This window comes from Lithobates pipiens, unplaced genomic scaffold (genome assembly GCF_037356315.1).
Source record: "Lithobates pipiens isolate NorthernLeopardFrog02 unplaced genomic scaffold, aLitPip1_a1.2 Scaffold_22, whole genome shotgun sequence".
Classification (NCBI taxonomy): domain Eukaryota; kingdom Metazoa; phylum Chordata; class Amphibia; order Anura; family Ranidae; genus Lithobates; species Lithobates pipiens.
The window spans coordinates 220372314-220394342 of NW_027507784.1; the positions used below are offsets into that span (position 1 = coordinate 220372314).

At 46.5% G+C, this 22029-nt stretch overlaps 1 protein-coding gene and 1 long non-coding RNA gene across 8 annotated transcripts in view; one reads left to right on the forward strand and one right to left on the reverse strand.

Moving 5' to 3' along the window:
- Positions 1–615, reverse strand: part of LOC143924521 (uncharacterized) — a 153567-nt gene extending 152952 nt beyond the window's left edge. Inside the window, exon 1 of the long non-coding RNA XR_013261879.1 lies at positions 405–615. This is a non-coding gene — a long non-coding RNA (uncharacterized LOC143924521). The remainder of the gene's footprint in view (positions 1–404) is intronic.
- Positions 609–22029, forward strand: part of VPS35L (VPS35 endosomal protein sorting factor like) — a 1440208-nt gene continuing 1418787 nt past the window's right edge. For 4 of the 7 annotated variants that reach the window (XM_077448865.1, XM_077448864.1, XM_077448862.1 and 1 more), the window contains exons 1-3: positions 615–730; positions 15583–15682; positions 20643–20807. In XM_077448865.1, the coding sequence (XP_077304991.1) occupies positions 660–730; positions 15583–15682; positions 20643–20807 (336 nt within the window). In that variant the 5' untranslated portion in view covers positions 615–659. Of the gene's footprint in view, positions 731–15581; positions 15717–20642; positions 20808–22029 lie in introns of those variants that run through there. The other 3 variants (XM_077448861.1, XM_077448866.1, XM_077448867.1) reach the window with 3 other exon arrangements.

A 22029-nucleotide genomic window follows, 5' to 3' on the forward strand; every position in this document is an offset into this window, starting at 1 on the left:
AGACTGCAGGGGGAGGGGGGCGCAGAGGAGGGACTGCAGATAGGGACAGTGCTATGTGGTCTTTCAACCCCCACCATGATATACAGTAATGGATGTGGGGGCCTTTTGGTGGTAGTGATTTTTTTTTTCCCTTTCTTTTAAAGGGGTGGGCAAGCAGCATTTTACTTATTTAAAGTGGGCCAATCTAGATGAAGTCCAGCCCTGGTTGTAAACTACCTAAGCTGTCACCGAGAAGCCAGGACAGATATATTTTAACGAAAGTGTAGACAATGTATCCTCTGCCCATTGCTCCCCCCCGCCCGCTGAAAAATAAAATGGACCACGTCATGTTGACTGTGTGATAACACTGCTTACTGCTGTCAGGATGCCAAATCCCCTCACACTAATATCAAAGGGTTGCTTACCTAGCGCGCACCTGCTGTCCAGTGACCTGCCAGTAAATATTGTAGACAATCGACAGCGCTACATCCCTGGCGTGTCTAAATACCAGTCCGACCCTGCTAACATGAAGAATCACACAGATCAATAAGTAGAAAGAACATTTGTTCCCAGCAGCCACCATCAATTAACGCATCCCGCTACTCAGATATCTTGAAAGTGTAAAACGCATGCTCCAGTTGGATGGCCGCGTCATCCCGCAAGGCGTTGCCAGCCACAACATGGCTATAAGTATAAGTAAATGCTGCCGACGTAACAGTCACATGACGAAGAAGATGGCTTCCAGGCAGTGGTGAGAGTTTATTTCCTCTGTGGATGTGCTGGTTTATATAGAAACAGGCGTTAAAACAAAAGCATGTATTTTGCAGCGGCGGGTTAGTATACACGCGCGCTTCTTATTATAGAGTTGAGATTACAAAACATTAACATTGTTCTGTACGCGATTTAGGTTGTTTTTCACGTTGGTTGAATGTTCTACGTATCGGGAGAGCTGGTCTCTCAGCACTGATAAATAGTTATTGGATCGCTTACTACCACATACCTGAACAACTTTTGTAGTCCTGATTTCCTTACCTTCTGTCCTGTATCTTCTACCTTAAAATAAGTGTAAAACACAGAAAGTGGTGTGCACTTGCTACCCCTTCTCTGGTATTTGGTTTTGTATTTGCTCTTGAGCACACATTTGCAGTTGCCATCTTTGCACACTTGTGCAATCCTCCTCTGCATTGGATTTATCTGCTGTACTTTCTACCTCTACTACTGCATTAGATTGATCTGCTGCATATTTACACTTAAAGCGGAGGTCCACCCTAAAGTGGAGCTTCCGCTCATTGGAACCCTACCCCGCTCCGGCGCCACAATTGGCACCTTTTTAGGGGGGAGGGGGGTGCAGTTACCTGTACAGTACAGGTATCTGCACCCACTTCTGGCGTAGATTCTGCAGAAGGTACGCCCCTTTCTGCAGAATCGACGCCTCTTTCCGAAGGTCCCCCGCTGCCTGCTGGGAAACACATGGATCCCAGATACAGCGGGGGACTATCCTTATTGCGCCGCGCGACTCGCGCATGCGCAGTAGGGAACCGGGAAATGAAGCCGAAAGGCTCCACTTCCTGATTCCCAAACCCAAAATGGCGGCGGCACCCGAGAGACGAGAGATCGGCTTCGGGTGCCGACATCGCGGGCGTGCTGGGCGGGTAAGTGTCATTATTTTAAAAGTCAGCAGCTACAGTATTTGTAGCTGCTGGCTTTAAAAAAAAAAAAAAAAAAACCCGGCGGACTCCCGCTTTAAGCACTTCAATACCAGCCACTTTTGCCCTTTCCTGCCCAGGACAATTTCCAGCTTTCAGAGCTGTTGCACTTTGACAATTGCGCGGTCATGCAACACTGTACCCAAACATTTTTTTTTTTTTTTCACTTTCGTCCCACAAATGGAGCTTTCTTTGATCACCTCCTGGGGGTTTATTTATTTTGAGGTTTTTTTTTTTTTTTTTTGCTAAACTGGTTATTCGTTTAGCAAAAAAAAAAAATGAAGACCCAGTGGTGATTAAATACCACCAAAAGAAAGCTATTTGTGTCTTGGTCCCTGATTGTGTTTCCTGGCAGCGACACCTTTGTTATGTTTTTTTTTTTTTTTTTTTTTTTGTCAGACCTGAAGCTGGTAGCGCAAGGTCACCCCCCCTCCCCCACCAGTCCCTTCTCACAGGGCACCATTAGCCGGGGTTTTCCCTGGCAAGGAGTCTCCCAGGCACAGAGGGGTATCCTGGAGCTTCTGTGTGCACATACCTCCTCCCTTGCCCTTCACCCAGTCCAGGTACAGGGGAGCTGGAGTCCAGGCCGCTGGAGGGGCAGAGGGCGTCTGTCTCCTGCAGATTTCTGCACCATAGGGAATGTTGGTAACACTCCTGTGTTGGGAGTGAACATTCTGGCTGGGTGGAGCAAGATGGCACCGCTTCCGGGCGACTTCATGTCCGGTTTTGGTCTACGACATTTTGGCTCTGGCGACACTAGAGGCCAAAACATCCCTTCCGACGGCGGGACTCTAGCAAAATGCCACCAATCGGTGGCGTCTTGGCTATGAGACTCCGGTTGAGACAGGCGGAGGCCCCACGAGCCCGATCACCTTCTGGATCCTCACGGCAGGGCTCCTTGGCATGGAACAAACGGGGACTAGGTATGGAAAGAGGACACCAGCGATGCCTACAACACACGAGGTGGCCACAGGTGGCGGAGTCCTCTGTTTGGCAGGTGGTTGGTTAAGATGGGTCTTACCCACAGGAGAGAGCTATAGACAAAGTTTGGGTTCTGTCTTTTGTCTCCTCAGAACCCAGTGGATCTGCTCAAGGGGCCCACAAGGCTAATGGCAAAAATCCTCCCCTCCTAAAACAAAAAGGTGTGGGTATTGCAATGAAAAGCTCCCACAAGATCATGTAAAGCCTTTTTGTTACAGGTGCATACATAAACTGTCAGGTAAAGAAACCTCACAGGTTGAGGGACTTCCTTACAGTACAGTCAGTTTCTTTATATGCTCCAATCTCTGAAGACAGTAGTATCTTAAGGAAGGGCCTAGCACTAGTGGCAGAGACTGTCCTCTAGAGAAGGTACTTCCCCTCAAGAAGGTACTTCCGACAGAAGTCGGAAAACCCTGCAGAGGCCTTGCTCCTTTCACTTTGGGAATTTGAGGACCCTGAGGAGTCAGATGAAAGCTCATTAGAGGGGGAAAACTCAGACTCTGAGAGCCAGGATAGTGACAGCCATAGAGGTAATGGACACCCTTTTCCCATGGAGGACATGGGGCAGTTACTCGGGGCAATCTATGCCTCTGAGTATATCCCAGAACCTCCAGTTCAGGCGACAGCCCAGGAAAACATACAGGAGGCTGGGTAAACCTCAGTCCAAGGTATTCCCAGTCCATCAAACTTTGAAAGGGGTAATTTTGAGGGTGGAAGGACCCAGAGAGAAAGGTCCTTAAGCTTAAAACTTGGAAGAGGAGGTTTCTCTTTGGGGAAGAAAAGTTCTTCAAGATGCTCAAATTAGACGCAACCCTGTCACAGGTCTCAAAAAAATCTGATTTGTCATTTGAGGATTCATGTAACCTTAAAGAACAAATGGACAGAAGGGCAGAAACACTACTGCTAAGAACGTGGGACGCCAATGCGGCAGCCATGTCTCCTGCCTTGGCATCATCACCTGGGATAGGGGACTCACTCGCTGGTGCTGCCAGGATCCTGTGTTTTAAGCTCCCAGGAGGTGCCTGTGAGGGCCTGGCTGTGTTTTCAGTACAGCACTGTCTCTGCCACATTTCTGTCTCTGTCCTTCATGGAAGCTGGCCGGCAGCCATTTTAGGTGTGGGCGAGGGCAGCATGTCTTCGGGGCTTCAAGTGGCCATTTTCCCAGTGCTTTCCTATGCAGGACACTGGCGGCTATTCCTTTATCATACATCATGGGACAGTCTCAAGTAATTACTTGGTGGGTTATAGGCCCACCTTCAGGTGTTGACACTGGTATAACCAATACAGGAAGTTTACTCCCCTATATAACCCCTCCTCCTTCCAGGAGTACCTCAGTTTTTTCACCAGTTTAAGGTGTTGGTCACGAGTGATGTGCCCTGCGGAGCTCCAGAAGGGATCCATGCTGGGATTTAAAGAAACCTCCACAATCAGATCCATCCTCGCCACTGAGGCCATAGGATGGTACCTGGACCTCGATGTAAGAACAAGGTTTTCCCTGTAATGCTTCTCTTTGAGAGCTGGACTTTTTTTTTTTTTTTGGTCTTGCTACATTTCCTAAAGTTGTCCTGAGGGGTGCTATACAAGGCCCAAAGGAGCGGAACCCCTTTTAACCTCTTCCCGCCTGCCCTATAGCCGAATGACGGCTATAGAGCAGGCGCTTTCGTCCGGGAGGCCGTCCCTGGATGTCCTGGTGTTTACTTCCGCAATGCGCGCCGCCGCGGGTGCGTATCAGGGAAGTTCTGTTTGCCGTGTCCCCTGGAGACAGGCAAACACAGATCGCTGTTAACGGCCAATCACAGCGGCCGTTAATAGCGCGATCGGCGTGTCCAATGTGAGATGATCTCATATGTAAACATATATCATCTCTCAGCGCTGCTCTCCCTCCTCACACAGACAGCGTGTGAGGGGAGAGATGAACGGCTGCAGTGGCCGTAAGTGGGGAAAATAAAAAGTTCTATCTGTCCCCGGTGCCACATATTAGTGCCACATATTAGTGCCATGTGTCATCAGTGCCATGTCGTCATTGCCGCGTATCAGTGCCGTCTGTCATCAGTGTCACGTGTCATCATTGCCGCGTATCAGTGCCATCTGTCATCAGTGTCACGTGTCAGTGCCATCTGTCATCAGTGTCACATGTCATCATTGCCGCGTATCAGTGCCATCTGTCATCAGTGTCACGTGTCAGTGCCATCTGTCATCAGTGTCACATGTCATCATTGCCGCGTATCAGTGCCATCTGTCATCAGTGTCACATGTCAACATTGCCGCGTATCAGTGCCATCTGTCATCAGTGTGGCGTGTCATTGTCCTGGTGCTCCAGGACCTTCAAAAGTGTAATAGGTAGTCAACAAGTTAGATGTGTAATTTATGCTCCTAGAACTCGTGACGGCACTCCCTGCATGTTGGGCCTCTCTGTGGCCAGGCTGTGAAAAAGTCCCACACGTGATATTATAATACTAAGGAGTAGCAGAATTTTTTGGGGGGTGTCATTTGTGGTATACACATGCCACGTGAGAGAAATAAACTATTACAATGACAATTTTGTGGACGAAAATTAAAAAAATAAAAAATCTTAATTTTGAAAAGAATTGTGGGAAAAAAATTACAACATCAAAAAGCTCACTATGCCTCTTACTAAATACCTTGGAATGTCTACTTTCCAAAAAGGGGTCATTTGGGGGGTATTTGTACTTTCCTGGCTTGTTCGGGTCACAAGAAGCGAGATAGGCCACCAGTACATCAGATGTAATCAATTTTGTGCGATGCGCACCACAGCTTGTAGACTCTCTAACTTTCACAAAGACCAAATAATATCCACTAATTTGAGTTATTTTTACCAAAGATATGTAGCAGTATAAATTGTGGCCAAAATTTATGAAGAAAAATTTATAATTTGCATAATTTTGTCACAGAAACAAAGAAAAATGCGTTTTTTCAAAGTTTTCGGTCTTTTTTCATTTATAGCGCAAAAAATAAAAACCCCAGAGGTGATCAAATACCACCAAAAGAAAGCTCTATTTGTGGCAAAAAAATTACAAAAAATTCATTTGGGTAAAGTGTTGCATGACTGAGTAATTGTCATTCAAAGTGTGAGGGCACCGAAAGCTGAAAAATTGTCTGGACAGGAAGAGTGTTTAAGTGCCCAGTAAGCAAGTGGTTAAAAGGGCCCCAGTCTTTGAGCGTGTTTAAATGCAGCCTGCTGTGATGGGTGAAAGTTTGATCTGTCTGTTAAAACGGCAGTATCCTGCAGCAAGGACAAGGCAAGGAAAGAAGCTTTGCTTTTTCCTTTAATATACCTTTTATGCCTTATAAATGTTTCCTCTATAAGGAGCTACTTACACTACCTATGATGTGTCTTGGTGCAGCTCTGTCTCAGAACATGTGTGGTCCCAGCGGCAGAGGGGGTTCTTACTATAGATCTTGTGGGATTTGGTAAATACAGCAGTTGCTTATACAGAGATGTGTATAAACTTCTATATGGGCGGTCGCTGATTGGTTGACGCAGCTGCTTTAGCTGCATGGTTTAATTACAACCCAGCACTTCCACCTAGTAACATTGGGAAACGCCCTATGCTTCTGTGGTTTAAAAAAAAAAACTATAAATCTGCTGACAGAACCCCCCCGTAGAGGTGTATAGTATGTTCACCTTACTTTGTGTTGGCCATCCGGGTCCCTAGCAGGGCCTGAGAATGCAGAGGGGCATGTCCGCAAGGTCACATGGCGCTGTGTATGGATGTAACACACGCAGTCGGCACTTGCCGCATAGCTGAGGGGAAGCGCTGAGGATGCCAATCGGGTTCCACCTGAGTCTCCCTCTCCCTCTCCCTCTCCCTCTCCCTCTCCCTCTCCCTCTCCCTCTCCCTCTCCCTCTCCCTCTCCCTCTCCCTCTCCCTCTCCCTCTCCCTCTCCCTCTCCCTCTCCCTCTCCCTCTCCCTCTCCCTTCTTCTCAGGAAACACATGCCCACTTTAAAAACACCCCCTCTTCCCCCATGGCTTCAGTTATTGTTTTCTCCATGGGGGAAGCCTGTGCCTGGAACCAGGGGGAAGCTACACTCTCCGGGGGAGAGAAGGCTTGCCTTGCGGCGGATGTTGTGTTTATGACCCCCAGCAGCGTCTCCAGCGGGAGAGGTCTCCTGGAGCTCTTGATCCCGCCATCTCACGGGAGTGAGGACTCTCAGTACCAGCGTCGTGTGCCTGGTGTCCGCTGAATAGCGCAGAGAGGGCTCTGGTTCCTGCGGAGGTCGCTGCAGGACAGTGACATGGTTCCGTTCTCTGCGCCAGGTCCTGGGCAGCAATGGCGTTGTTTCCAGGGGCGCTCTGAGGGGCGTGACGCTGTGGTTCAAGCGCCTGGAACGCAGGGACCAAGGGGCAGGTCAGGTGACCGTGTGCTTCCGGCGAGCCCTGATGACACGGCGGCCGGGAGAATTCAAATGAATGGCGGAACTGAATAGCGAGGAGCTGTCCCACTCGGAATGGAAGAGTGCAAGACAGCAATGGCGGAGGCAGGCGCCCCTGTCACCGGTCCAGCCCAGGTAGGCAAGGTGCAGCGGCACCCTCTGCTATGCTATTGTGCTATCCTTGTGTTGTCTTTTCTCCCCTTATCGGAGGCCTGTCGCTGCAGGATCAGAGGTGACTTCTCTCGGATCCTGCAGCATAGTTCAGGGGTCTTACTAGTGGTCTGTTGGTGGTGGGTTTCTGCACTGGCTTGGTATTAGGGGGCTTTTAGCTCAACACCTAGTGAGTTTAAACTGTTTGTCATTTCAGGAAAGGTCACTAGGAAAGTCTAAACCAAGCCAGAGGAAATGTCCTCCTCGCAAGAACCCCCTTAGACTCGTGGCAGAAGGCAATGTGCAGAGTTTGTATCAAGGGGTTGGTGGAAGGGGAAACTTTCCAGCAGTATAAGGAGTTATTTTCCTCGGTTAAGGAACTGACAAACTGAGTTCAGTCAGGTCCATCTTCATACAAAACACTTCCGGGCAGACCGAGCCTCAGAACTTGCCACCTAGTCCCAGGGCATCGTCATCCAGACTGGTTCTGGCGACGAAGGGGGTAGTACTCTTATCTCTGAGGGACTCTGAAGAGGAGGAAGAAGATGGCAGGGACTCTCGGTATAAGCTATCACTAGAGGAGGTAGATGATATCCGAAGCGCAATCTACACGACTCTAGAAATTCAGGAGGAGAAACTACAGCTGTCGATTCACGACAAAATGTACCAGGGGTTGGACGAAACAAAACAGTTTTTCCAGTCCACAGGGTCCTCTTGGATACAGTGAAAAGAGTGGAAAGACCCAGAAAGAGCGAATCTAGCTTTTGAGGATATGGGGATCCTAAAAGACCCAATGGACAAGAGAGCCTAGGATGCAGCGTCAGTTTGAAGCCGGCCATGGCTGCTACAGTAGTGGCTAGGAACCTGGAATGCTGGGTGGAGAAACAAGAGCCATGTAGAAGCGGGGATGCCCCGCAAGGATCTCTTGGAGTCTTTTCCACTAATTTTGAATGCAGTCAAATATATGGCAGACACATCAGCAGAGTCGGTCAAGTTAGCTGCCACTTCTTCGGCTCTTGTGAATTCAGCCAGGAGGGCAATTTGGCTAAAAATATGGACAGGGGAGTCAGTGCTGGATAGGATGGATGATAAAAAGGTCTTTCCAGCCAAGAAAAAGCAGGTTACCAAGAGGAATTTTCGTTCTCTTCAACAGTCCCATAAAAAAGACCAGGACTGTAAGAGCCGGTGGGGTTCAGAGGTAGAGCCCTCTTTAGATCTCCCCCCAGAGCAGACCTCTAAGAGCAAGTGACAATCACTCCCCAGTGGGGGGGGGGGGGGGGGGGGACTGTCGGCTTTTTGTGGACAGTGGGACAGGTTGTCCCCAAATTTGTTTGTGAAAAGCGTAATCACTCGGAGGTACAGGTTAGTTTTCAGAACCACCCTCAAGCAGGTTCTATGTGACGGCCTTGCCGAGGGATCAGGAGAAGGCCTCTGCAATGATGCTCTTATTACAGGAGCTGATACAGCAAGAGGTCTTGATCCAAGTCCCAGTAAGTCGGCAGGGGTTTTTACTCCCATATCTTTCTGGTGAGGAAACCCTCAGGGAAGTACCGTCTGATCCTGAACTTAAAAGTTCTGAACGGGTCTACACGGTACAAACATTTCAGGATGGATACAATTTTTTTCCATCACAAACCAGCTGTTACACTCCCCTCCCCCCCTTCCATAATTCCACTAGTTCTGAGGAAATTCAGAGAGGAAAGGTCAGACTTGATAATAGTCACTCCTTTTTGGCCAAAAAGACCTTGGTTCGTGGGGCTTTGAAATCTAGCCTCAAAACCTCCATGGAGGATACCGCCCAGGATAGATCTATTAGGCCCCTTTCACACTAACGTCCCGTTCAGGCCCGCCTGTCAGTTTTTCAGGCGGACCTGAACGGGTGCTCCATAGAGCTCTATGGAGCGTCGGATGTCAGCGGTGACATGTCCGCTGACATCCGACCCGCTCCGATCTGAAAAAGTGTAACGGAGGAAAAAGCTATTTTTCCATCCGTCTGCGGATCGGATGACGACGGGCACTGCGGTCCGTCGTCATCCGATCTCCCATAGGGGAGAGCGGCGCTGTGACAGGTCCGTCCCTGCACAGTGTGCGGAGACAGACCTGTCATCTCCCTGCTCAGCGGGGATCGGCGGAGTGATCCCCGCTGAGCAAACGGACATCCACGGGGCGGATCAGAACTGATCCGCCCCGTGTGAAAGGACCCTTATCCCTGGGGACAGTAAATCATCCAGAGGTGGAACTTCTACAGCTAACCGCCTGGTTTCTGAGGAGGACCTCTTAAAAGCAAAAGTGCTCTCAGAGAAGGTGGTAAAAACCCTGCTATCCAGCAGGAAAGCAGTTACACAGGCAATTTACATGAAAGTCTGGAAGAAGTTCAACTCCTGGTGTAGATCCAGAGACCTCAAAGTCAAGAGCACAGTGTTCATTCTAGAGTTTCTCCATGAAGGAATGGAGAAAGGGCTAGCAGCCAGCACCCTGAAGACTCGGGTGGCGGCTCTATCAGTTTTCTTTGAAAAGACTTTATCAAAAGAAACTTTAATTTCTAGGTTTTTTAGGGCTCTCGCTCGAAGTAGACCAGTAGCCCTTAAATACTTTCCCAGTTTTGTCGACAGTTTTACAGGGTCTTTCGGGAGCACCATTTGAACCCTTAGAAAAAGCTTCGTTACAGAAGGTGGTTCTTAAAACAATCTTTATAGTGGCCATCACCTTGGCTAGGAGGATCAGTGAGCTGCAAGCTTTGGCAATTACAGAACCTTTCCTTAGAGTATTTCCAGACAGAGTGGTTCTTTGTTCAGATCCAGCATTTCTACCTAAAGTATCTTCAGCCTTTCATCGGACTCAGGAGATGGTGTTGCCTACCTTCTCTGCAACCCCAGCTAATGCAGGAGAGGACGTTTTTCACATGTTGGATGTGAAAAGATGCTTACTGCAATTTCTAAATGTGACTAAAGACTTTAGAAGATCAAACACCCTTTTCGTGGTATTCCCGGGATCACGTAAGGGGGAGAGCTTCAAAGAGTACGCTGGGTAAGTGGCTTAAGCTGGCTATAGCTTAAGCCTAAAAAGCGAAAGGAAAAATGCCTCCCTCAGGTATTGCCGCTCACTCTACTAGATCCACTGCAGTTTCCTGGGCTGAAAGGGCCGGTGCAATGCCTGAACAGATTTGCAAGGCTGCCACTTGGTCCAGTTATTCGCCATTTCTCCGGCACTACTGTCTGTGGCAGATCAAGCCTTCAGAAGGAAGGTATTGCAGGCAGTAGTCCCACCCTAGGGTAAGTTTCTCGGTTATCCTCTCCAGGGTTGTCCTGAAAGGCGATTTGAGAAAAACTGAGTTAGACTTACTGGTGATGGTATTTCTAAGAGCCTTTCAGGACAACCGTTGCGTCCCTCCCTAGGTTATTCTTGGTAAGTGTATTAAGCTCTACCATGGTGGTTTGGTTTCTGTGCTTTTGTTTTCCAGTGTTGGAAGGCCACAATAACTGAAGCCATGGGGGAAGAGGAGGTGTTTTTTAAAGTGGACATGTTTCCTGAGAAGGTGGAGCTACTCTCTCCAGGGTTGTCCTGAAAGGCTCTTAGAAATCACCCGGAAGTCTAACTCTTTTTTTTTTTTTTTTTTTTTTTTTCTTTTGTGTACCTCTGCTTGTGCTTTGCAGTATGTCTTCCAGACCTACCGTAAAGTCACCTAAAGTGTCACATCCCCCCCGGCGCTGGGAATCCCAGTTATACCTCCATACTGTCTTCCTCTTTAGAGAGATCAGACCTGGCAAGCCAGGGTGAGTCATTGGAAGCTAGCGGTGGTGCAACTGCTTCACACACTTCAGCCCCTGTAGAGGTGACTGAAGATGCATTTTCCTCTGCCTTGCAAGGCTTAGAAGGAAGATTAGCGGCTTTAATCGCATCCTCTCTCCAGTGTATAGGAAGCGTCCTAGGTCCCCCCTCCCCCAGCTTAGACTCTTTACAGTCAGTGGAGGGTCCAAGAGAATTATGGGGACAGGATGGGGTATTTCCCTCAGATTGCGAGGAAAGACATGCTATTATTTCTGTGGAGGAAAAAATACTTTAAGTTCCCAAGGATCCCTACTTCACAATCTGAAGTACAGAGGCTTGCAAGATGGTTCACTCTAGTTGCATGCTACCCTTAACAGTTAGCTGAAGGGCCGGTCTCTTCCTTGGGTTCTTTGAAGCCTTTACAGCCTTTGCATGCGTTTCCTGTCCACGCATTACTAAAAAAGCTCATTTATACCAAATGGGATCATCCGGATAAGCATTTTTTTTCCATTCCAAAGACTCAAAGCTCTATCCTATGGAAGAAAGTTCCACTAAAAGATAAGTTCCAGCAGTTGATGCTGCAATTTCCAATGTGGACAATGTGCTTATGCTTAAAGATCCAACAGATAAGAAGTTGGAAGGTCTGTTAAAATACCTATTTTTTTAATTTTTTTAGCAGGTACTGTTGCTCAGCCTGCAATTGCAGCTATAGGCATCTATCAGTCCTTAAAGGACCAGTTCACAGATGCTCAGATGAGCTCCCTGCACAACAAGCACAGGCGCTGGTTGAGCTACCTAAAGCATTATGCTTTGCTGTAGATGCTATGAAGGATTCTATTCACCAGGCATCACACCTTGCATTTGTACTTGTACTTATGCGAAGGACCCTTTGGTTAAAGGGTTGGTCAGCTGAGACACCTTGTAAGAACCTTCTTGCTAGTTTCCCCTTTAAGGGAGACTGATTATTTGATAGTTTGGATAAATGCATTCAAATTTCCAGCGAAAATGGTACTCTTTTGCCAATCAAAAGAAAATATAAGCGTCTTTCCTTTATGCCTGGTCTGATGGCAGAGGCCGAACAGTTTAAAGGAAGACCTGGGGCTACAAGTCTGCAAAGCAGAATACAAGACCTTCTTATGAAGAGGCATCTCCCCTCACCAAGGTGGGGGGGGCGACTTCTGATGTACTCAGAAGTCTGGCAAAGGGAGATTCAGGACAAATTGACTCTCCACACTGTCTCTAGGATACAAGCTAGAGCTTTGAGAGTTTCTACCATCTCGTTTTCTGAGTTCAAACGTTCCCAAGGATCCAGAGAAAAGGCAATCACTGTTGCAAGCATTAGACCGATTTATTGGCTCAAGGGGTGATCAGACTTCCAAACAAGAGCAAGGTTTGAGGTTCTACTCAAACCTAATTATGGTGCCAAATGGGGGTTATCAGACCAAGTCTAGATCTACGTTGTCTAAATCGGTTCCTGAAAATCCGCTCCATTTGCATGGAGTCAATCAAGTCAGTAATTTTTATCCTGCAAGGAGAAAAACTGGCGTCCATCGACATCAGATGCATAGCTACTTGTCCATATATTTCCTCCTCACCAGAGGTTTCTGCGGTTCAAAGTCTAACAGAAGCATTTTCAGTCCAAGAAATTGTTCGTTCCTCTGAAATGGACGATTATCACAATGGATGCCAGTATTGCCAGCTGGGGTGGAGTGATGGGGATTCAGTCAGCTCAGGGCCTCTGGTCGGCAAATCGGATTCCTTCGTCGACCAATCTGCTCGAATTGAGAGCGATCAGGCTGTGTCTCCACACATGGTCGTCTGATCAGGATACAGTTGGACAATGCCACGGCTGTGGCATTATATAAATTGCCAAGGGGGCACAAGAAGCTCAGCTGCTGCTTGGGAGGTCACTCACATACTTTGGTGGGCAGACTGACACGTACCGGCCCTGTCAGCCATTTACATCCCAGGAGTGGAGAACTGGCAGGCAGACTATCAGTCGCCAGATGCTGGACCAAGGAGAATGGGCATTGCATCCGGAGACTTTCAGGCTGCTGTGCCTGTAGTGGGGAACACCAGATGTGGATCTACTGGCCTCCTGTCTCAATCGGAAGGTGCCAAGATTCGTGTCCAGGGCGAGAGATCTGTGGGCAGACGCGCTGGTGGCTCCGTGGGATCTGTACCAGCTGATCTATGCTTTTCCTCCAATGAAACTGTTGCCACGTCTACTTCAGAGTGGAAGCCAAGGGGATCCCAGTGATTCTGGTTGACCCAGATTGGCCTCAGCATCCTTGGTACACAGACCTGGTGTCTGGTGGCATACGCTCCCTGGCAACTGCCGTTGCGAGGGGATCTATCTCAAGGTCCAATTTTCCATCCTGCTTTATCATCGCTGGCTTTAACGGCATGGCTATAGAGAGGTGTTGAGGAACCGGGGTCTGTAGGACTCAGTGATTCCTACTATGTTAAGGGCATGGAAATCTTCTTTTCTGAAGATATACCATCATACCTGGAAGGCCTACATCTCCATGTGAGGAGAGAGGATGGCATCCGCAATCCTTTTCCATATCCAGGATTCTGCTGTTTCTCCAGCAGGGAGTGGACCAGAGGTTGGCATTAAGCACCATCAAAGGGTCACGAGCGATCGTGGGCACTAGAGGCAGAACAGGGACACGCATCCCAGTTCTGTGAGGCAAGAGATATCATGAGTTCCTACGAGCTGGGGACCACGATCTCTCATCTCCTATAGTCAGTCCCATAACTCACAGAACACACATACGGAACACTGCTCACCCCTTCCCTGGCAGTGACATTTGTACAGTAATCGGTGCATTTTTATTGCACTGATTGCTGTAATTGTCAGTCGACCCAAAAATGTGTCAAGTGTCTGATATGTCTGCCATAATGTCAGTCTCAATACAAATCGCCACCATTACTAATAAAACAATTATAATGCCATAAATCATTTGTAGACTAACTTTTGGGCAAACCAACCAATATACGCTTTTTTATATCTATATCATCCCCCCCCCCCCCCCCCCCAAATTGTCGAGCTTTTTTTTTTTATAGTGCAAAAAATGAAAAACCTCAGATCATCAAAGACCACCAAAAGAAAGTTCTGTTTGTGGGGAAAAGGACGTAAACTGTTTGGGTACAGCATCTCACGACCATGCAATTGTCGGTTACGGGACTGCGTTGCTTTTTTCGCAAAAAATGGCTGATCATTGAGCAGCCAATTCTTCCAGGGCTGAAGTGGTTAAAGTCATTGTAAAGGCTTTTTATTAAAAAAAAATTTAAATGACAAACACTTTCCTCTACTGTGCAGCTCGTTTTGCACGCAGTGGCCTGAACGTCCTCTTCCTCCAGCGGCTCCTCTCCAACTCGGATAACCCCCCCCAAGGAGAAGTGCTCTTCTGGAGGAGGGTTAGACTGCGGGCGTGCTCCCGAGTCAAGCATTTGTCCATTGACGCCTGGCGCCCACATCATTGAATTTGATTGACAGCAGTGGTAGTGCGCTACTATCAATCTATCCAATCATGAGCCGAGAACCCTGGGCAGAGGAAGAGCACGTCTCTGGCATTTGAAATTCCAGAGCTCAGGTGAGTATAACGGGGGCTGGGGGGGCGGTCACTGCCAGGCCTTTTTAGGATGCATGTGTTTTTTTCACCTTAATGCATAGGATGCATTAAGGTGAAAAAACACATGGGGTTTACAACCCCTTTTAAGCAGCCCACTCTCCTGTGTTCCTTATCGGTTCCAATGTGCAATACTACACGTCACTAGGCCGACTCTCCCCAGCTCACTTCATGTTCGTGAGTCAAACCTTTTTTTTTTTTTTTTATTGTACACAATCTTTTATGATTTATAATTCCTCTCGCATTCCTATTGTACTTGGCTGCCTCCGAGTTGTCGGTCTTGCCTCAACCTCATTTGGCACAGGCGTGGTAGATTAGTAGGCTCCCTCTGCCTTGTTTGCCATCCCATCCACAATCCTACGATTCATTCATGGATCCAAGCCTCAGTCGTTGTCGATTGCTTCGCTGGCTATAGGATTCACTGTCTATGGGGTTGCTGCCTCAACCACTTGGAGATTAGCATGCATTGATTGAAGGAATTCTGTGGCTGATTGAGGTCACCTGTTGGACCCACCTGTTGCCTTGTCTGCACTTTGATTGGCCTTGGGGGTGGGGTTTTTGGTATGGTTTTAGGTTTTATTTCATTCATGTGGTCGCACTTACTCAAAAACATACAATACTCCAGCTTCTTGACTGCCTTTGTGCTTGGCTTTTGTCTCTGCGTTTTACAACTGCTCATTCGCAGCCAGAGCCACAGACAAATTTGCCCAGTTCCAAACCAGCATGAATTGGAGCATCATCTGCCGCCACTTTGTGGGTCTGCGATCCCCGCTTTGCATTGTTTACGTCTCCACGCACACAGCAAACTGGTGCTCTAACGTGGATGCAGACATTCCTTGACCTTCTCTATCTCTAGTGCTGATCAAGGCAAGCCTTCCCCTAGTGTGTGTGTGTGTGTGTGTGTGTGTGTGTGTGTGTGTGTGTGTGTGTGTTTTTTAATCTGTTAATTCTTCTCTCCATTTCCAGGTACTCTCGGGAAAGAAACTATGTAGAAGAGCTAGAATTATGCAGGTTGGAAAGAATGGCTGTGGAATATGGAGATTACCACCCCTTAAAAGTCATTATTGTAAGGGTTTTTTATTTTTTTACACTAATGAAAGGTAATCCGAGTACAACATTGTATCATTTTGTAAGGGCCATTGCACCATTCCATGTGAACAATCAAGTGTGAATAGCCTTTCAATCTTACTTTGTTTGCCCTAATTGTAGCATAAATGCCATGTGGGGTTTTTTTTTGTGAATTTTATGCATATTCTCATGTTCATGTACAGTCAACGCACATTATCCAGCAAATTCCAAGTTCTTTAACACTTGAGGAAAAAAACTGTCCTGTGAAAAACTACTGTTGCTGGTATGATCTCTGAATATATTGATATTGTCTGTCCAGCCAGTGTCCCTTTTTTATTAGATTTTTTTCATTTAGAACAAAGTCTATCATAGGTTCTAGAACATCAATTGAAAAGTGACATGCACATTTTATATATGGAACATAAAAATTTAGAAGACAGATGAGATATAGAAATTTGAGGGGGCTGGGGGGGGGGGGGGGGGACTATGCCTCCTAGGTAACTTCCTCTAGCACAACACCCAGGTCAGGAACATCCAAGGGGGAAAAACACAGTGCCTACCCAACGAGGGAAACCTATAAACTAATTCTCAAAATATAGAAACCTTTCAAGAGTAGAAAGAGAAGGGGAGAAAAATGGTCAGGTTCATACCTGAAGTCTTGCATATGCTGTCGCTGTCCACGCCAATCCTGCCACCATCGGGAACAGAGAATGTCAGCATGAGGAGCAGGCAATCCATGGCAAAACCGTTAAAGAAAACAAGTCTCGCCTCGCTACTTTTGGGGTAGGATACGCAGTCTATCAGATTGTTCCGCCTGTTCCAGATTTGCCAAATCTAAACTGGAAGATGCTGGGTCTGCTTCACTAGTGTGGTCCATCCATGGTGACCAAATGCCAGTGAAGCGATTCCGGGTTCTTTTAAAAGTCTCAATCAAATTCTCAGCCTCTTTAAACTCATTCACCTTCTGTGCCCACTCCTCCCTACCAGGAATCTGAGCTTGCTTCCAATAGATTGGGAGCAACCGTTTGGCTGCATTTAACAAACAGGGTAGCACACTCCTTTTGTACTGACTAACCGGTATGGGCGGGATGTTTAGGAGAAAATGAATCGGGGTGGGGGGGTTGCTTGGGGATTTCCAGGCCCAGAATGTTAATCTCAGCCCAAATGTCTGTCCAAAGGGGCATTATCACAGGGCACTCCAACTACAGGTGCAAAAGTGTTCCACGGCCTCTACACCCTCTCCAGCATAGCTGAGGTAGGATATATCTGGGCCAGCTCGGCCGGTACCAGCAGGACAAGATCTTATAATTTTGTCTCCTGCATTTTGACATCGCTAAAGTTCAAATGGGTGCGCTGAATCAGGTGGGTGAGGTGAGCAGTGTTAAACTCAAACCCCAGTTCCCTTTCCCAGACCCAGATATATATGGGTTTAGCAGAGGTGGCAGACCCTAACAATTGGTACAGTTCAGAAACCCATATGCTGTATAGGCTCTTAGTCTATGAAAAAAACAAACGTTCTAATGAGGTAATATCTCTTGTAGATCTACCGTGTACCTCCAAAGTGATGCAGTTGCCTGTACCTCCATATATTAATTTGAGAGCCCCCATGTCTATAAGACTGTTAGTCTCAAAAGACAACAGTTTACCACAACTGCTGTTGCGATCATCCATCCAGGGCCCAAAGAATGCCATCTGTTTTCCAGGAGGAAACCAAAGTAAACCATCCAGTGGGGATACAGAGTGGGCCACACCAGCTTTCGTTTGATTTGGTCCCATACTTTAAGTGTATGAGTTGTCAAAAGGAGACTTGACAGCAGACACCATGTGTTCCCGAGAGAGCCACGGGGGATAGGACAGGTTCCTGCCCGCCATATACTTCTCCATAGACACCCAAAGCTTGGAATGTGTATGGAAATGCCAGTTAAGAATCCTCTGGAGGACTATGGCCCTATAATCTGTGTTGGATAACAAAACTGCCTGTGTTTCGGGTGTCTTGTTACCCTCAGCTATTTGTGGTCTCTGGGAATTCCAGACAACCCCAGCCATCATGCTAGACAGTTGGGTGAAGAAGCCTTTGGGAAGGGGCACAGGCAGCATCTGCAAGTAAGAGTATCCTTGGAAGGACATTCATTTTGAAATTAACCCTACCCAGCCAGGTAAAGGCAGCCTTGGTCAATACCGATAAGTCTTGCTTAACCTCCGCTAGCAACGGGGTAGTTGGCTGTATGTATAGTATCGAAGAGGTCCGTAAGCTGGATGCCTAGGTATCTCAGGGAAGATTTGGCCCACATTAAAGGGAAAAGCCTAAGGCTGTTTGCCAAAGCAGGGGGGAAGCTGTACGGGTAGGATTTCCGTTTTTTGTAAGGTTAATTTTTTGACGTTTGAAAGCCTCCTGAAATGGTGTGGGGGAGGGGTTTATTTTTTGTTTCCATATCAGGACTGGCAAGGAGATCAGGGGGTCTGAAGTGGAATAGTACGTCACCATATGCCAAAAGCTTATGTTCTGTGTTGCCTACCTTTTTAAGCCCATGATATATTTTTTCTCGTACTTTAAGCAATAGGTGTTCAAGTACTAATGCAAAGAGGAAAGGCGAAAAGGGGGCACCCCTGTCTTGTGCCATTCCGTGCCCTAATTGAGTTGTCCCTGTCTTTGTGGCCCATTATAAATGTTTGATCAGGATGAATGTGGGACATGGGGTACTTCAATCGGTTTGCCGACATTTTTAATATTCCAAATTTTAGTAAGGATATGGGATGTTAACTTTGGGAGGCAGTTGGGTCCTTGCCTTCCTTTTGGAGCCATGGAAATGAGCCAACAATGCCTAAAGCCTCATACACGCACTATCAGTTTTTATGCTGATTTTTTTTTTTTTTCTCCTTCAGATTTCCCAAAACCATGTAATATGAGGTCAAACCTTAGGAATTTCAATTTGTATGCAATCAGGCAGGTCCTTGCACTTCATGATTTTGGTAAACCTGAAGGAAAAAATCATCAGAAAATCTGATAGTGTGTATGGGGTGTCAGAGGGAATTTATGCTACCTTTTTGCCAAAGAAATGAAGCACCTACACATGGGGGTCTAGCAATAGGGGTAGGAGTGTGCTATAATCTTTGGTGAACCTGTCAGGACCTGGGCTTTTGCTATTGGGCAAGGACTTCATAGTGGATTTTATCTCCGAGGCGGTGGTTGGGGATTCCAGGTCTGAGCATTTTCTTTTGGGGGGGGGGGGGGGGGGGAGACCAGTCTCTGAATCTTGGAAACTGGCTAACCTGTCAGCTTGGGCTTCAGGGGATAAATTTGTGTCCAAATTGTATAGTTCTGCATAATCACAGAACCCAGAGGCAATTTTATGACTGGAAAAAACGACTCTCCAGAAGAGGAATGAAGCTTATGCACATACATTTGGGCTTGCTTATTGACATCCCTAGGATTATCCATATCCCTTAAGAGGTCTTGGAGGCCTATGGACTCGCTCAATCTCAATGGGGGACAGTGTTGGAGCTCCAGGATTTCCCTGAAGATGCCCTCCAGGGCAGGAAAGGGGTCTCTTCGGGCTGTAGCCTCTGGTAGGTTGCGGATGCTGATGTTAACCCACCGACTAGAGTTTTCAAAGTCATCTAGCTGACTCAACAAAGTCTATTTTCTGATCTTGTGCAGCACAGTGAGACTGAAGCAGAGATCTATTGGGGAGTGCCTTAAATCTTTACTCCAAGGTCTCCAATTTTGGCCCCAAATATGTGGTGTTTGCTTTAAGCTGGGCTTTGTCCTCAAATGCTTTTTCTACTCTGGCAGTGAATTTCTCTGGGTCATCTCGTATATCCCATTTGATGTCCCCATCTTCCAGGAGATCTGCAATATCAGAGCCCCTATCATGTGAAACTAGTCAGTCTGGAGGGGCATATCCACTCACTGCTCTTGAGGAGGAAGTTGGTGACTCTGTAATCTTTGCGAGCTGCTCCGCATGTTGCTTCAGGGCCATAGCCGCTGGCGCCATATTGGATGTCGTTCCTGGGAAAGAACTTTTCCAGCTGTCCTTGCTTAGAATGGTCAGTCGGCTGCTGGGATGAAGTACCACCTCTGGGACGTGGCAAGGGTCTCCGGAGAGCAGAATCCCCCTCTACCTGTAATCTCGGGTTTATACAGCGGTGGACACAGAGCTGAGGTGAACGTCCTCACGCTTCCATAGCTAGGATATGCCCCCTTTCAGTTTTTTTTTTTTTTTTTTTTTTAGGAAATGGCCAGTATTCAGAGCAAGATCTGGTAAATGGTTCTATGCACTGAAACACTAAATCCTTCAAAATGGGCAGTGTTTTGCCTGCGTTTGTGTGAGCATGTCATGAAAAACGCACACGCTTTCTCACCATCGTTCGTTCAGTCGAGGAAATAGAGCTCCAATTCTCCAAATTGGCATATCTATGAAATATCACTATTGACCACTAGAATAACAAAACTGCTGTTACATGTTGAGAAAGGGTCAGGCCTAGAGTATTTCTGCCCCCCCCCTCATGGTAGGTGTTCCTATTTGTAATAAAACATACCATGTGCAGTTTTGTTTTCTCCATGATGCCATTTTTACCGAACCTCAAGTTACTCCCACATGATTTTAGAACATTCCTAGCCTTCCTACAATTGTAGTAAAAGTATTACAGTAAATAAGTTATTTCTGAATCTTTGTTGCTAAGACCTGACTCTAGAAATGTAACTGGGCATTCGTGCTCAAAGTTGAAAAACGGGACTGAAAGAGCTTGTACCCACCACCTGGGTTGGATTTGGTTTTTGTAAACGTAATATTGCGCTGTTTCCCTTTTTACAACTTTGACTGTAAAATAATGTATTAAAACTGGATTTGCTTCTTTTTAAAGGACACCTATTTTAAAATGTCCGAATTGATTTTACTTTATTACCCATACAGATTTTGAAGTTCTTTGTAGAGATCCCAGACTTTTTCTTTATACAGGTCACAGAATCCAGATTTAAGAAAGTGGGTCATAAAGAGAGCACATCCTCAGGTTCATCCCCTTGTTCCTCCATTTCAAATGTGGATCCTCTAAGCGGCATCCTGGATGGAACTGACCCGTTGTCAATGTTTGCTGCAACAGCTGAGCAAGTGTCGACTAGTATGGTAATGATACATTTACATGATCTTTGACTTATTTATATTGATAATTTTGTTATTGTAGCAGAAGTGAACTCTGCCATCAGTTGCCACAAAAACTCAAAACGTTATTTACATACATGACCAAATGTTTGCACTTGTGCCCTTTCCCTGTTTGCTGGTATATGCTGCTCTACCCTGCTCTTGCTGAAGCTGGCACCATTTTTTATGTATCTTGGTGTTTACTTGGCCCATTCTTCTGTCCTCCATGGATGTCATCAGCAAATCCCTTGGTGATGTGTAAAATGCCACAAATTCTACAACGAGTAAGAAAAGAAGGTGGCACTTAAGTCTAATATGTGCTACCAAAAGCATTAAGACCACATCCACGCCACGTTTGTATCTTGGCTATATGGAAAAAGTGTGTTAAAAAAAAAAAAATTATATATATATATATATATATATATATATATATATATATATATATATATATATATATATATATATATATATATATATATATATATATATATATATATATATATATATATATATATATATATATATATATATATATATATATATATATATATATATTATTTATTCCTATGGTTCAAGAGTTCTGGAGTCCTCCTATGTCATCTTACAGGAAGGGTAGACCGCGATTGATAAAATCTGACCAATTTTCATCAATAGTACTGAGAATGTTTTTTGGAACCCAAAATCTAGGTTCATATCCTTGTCTATCATGATGCAATTCTATGATTAAGGGTCAACAAATGTCTATGTGGATTAGTCTATGTTGTGTCGCCATTGAAATATATGGCCCTTGAGGGGATCCAAAGAAATGAGGGGGGGAGGGGAATTGTGGAGTTTTAATATATAGAGCGTTGTGGTGCGTGTTATACGCCGATCCTCCTCTGACTGAGAGGGGGAGAGGAGCCAGCGCTGCCAAGATGCACATAGCCGAGTGTGCTTGGCTCGCACTCCTGCCACTAGATCTGTTATGTCGATTGTAAGAGCCAATGGGTGCGACTGCAAGTGGAGCTGAGCCTAGCAGAGTACACAGTACACTTGGCTATGTTTATTGCGGTGCTAATTTAAAAAAATCAGGCTGCAGTGAGACTGGGCAAGCAGATGGACACTGATTATTCTACAATGATGGACACTGATAAGGCTGCATTGACAGTCATTCAAATGTAATTTTCTCCCTTTGCCTTTCAGGACAGCACCTTGGAAAGTGTAGCTC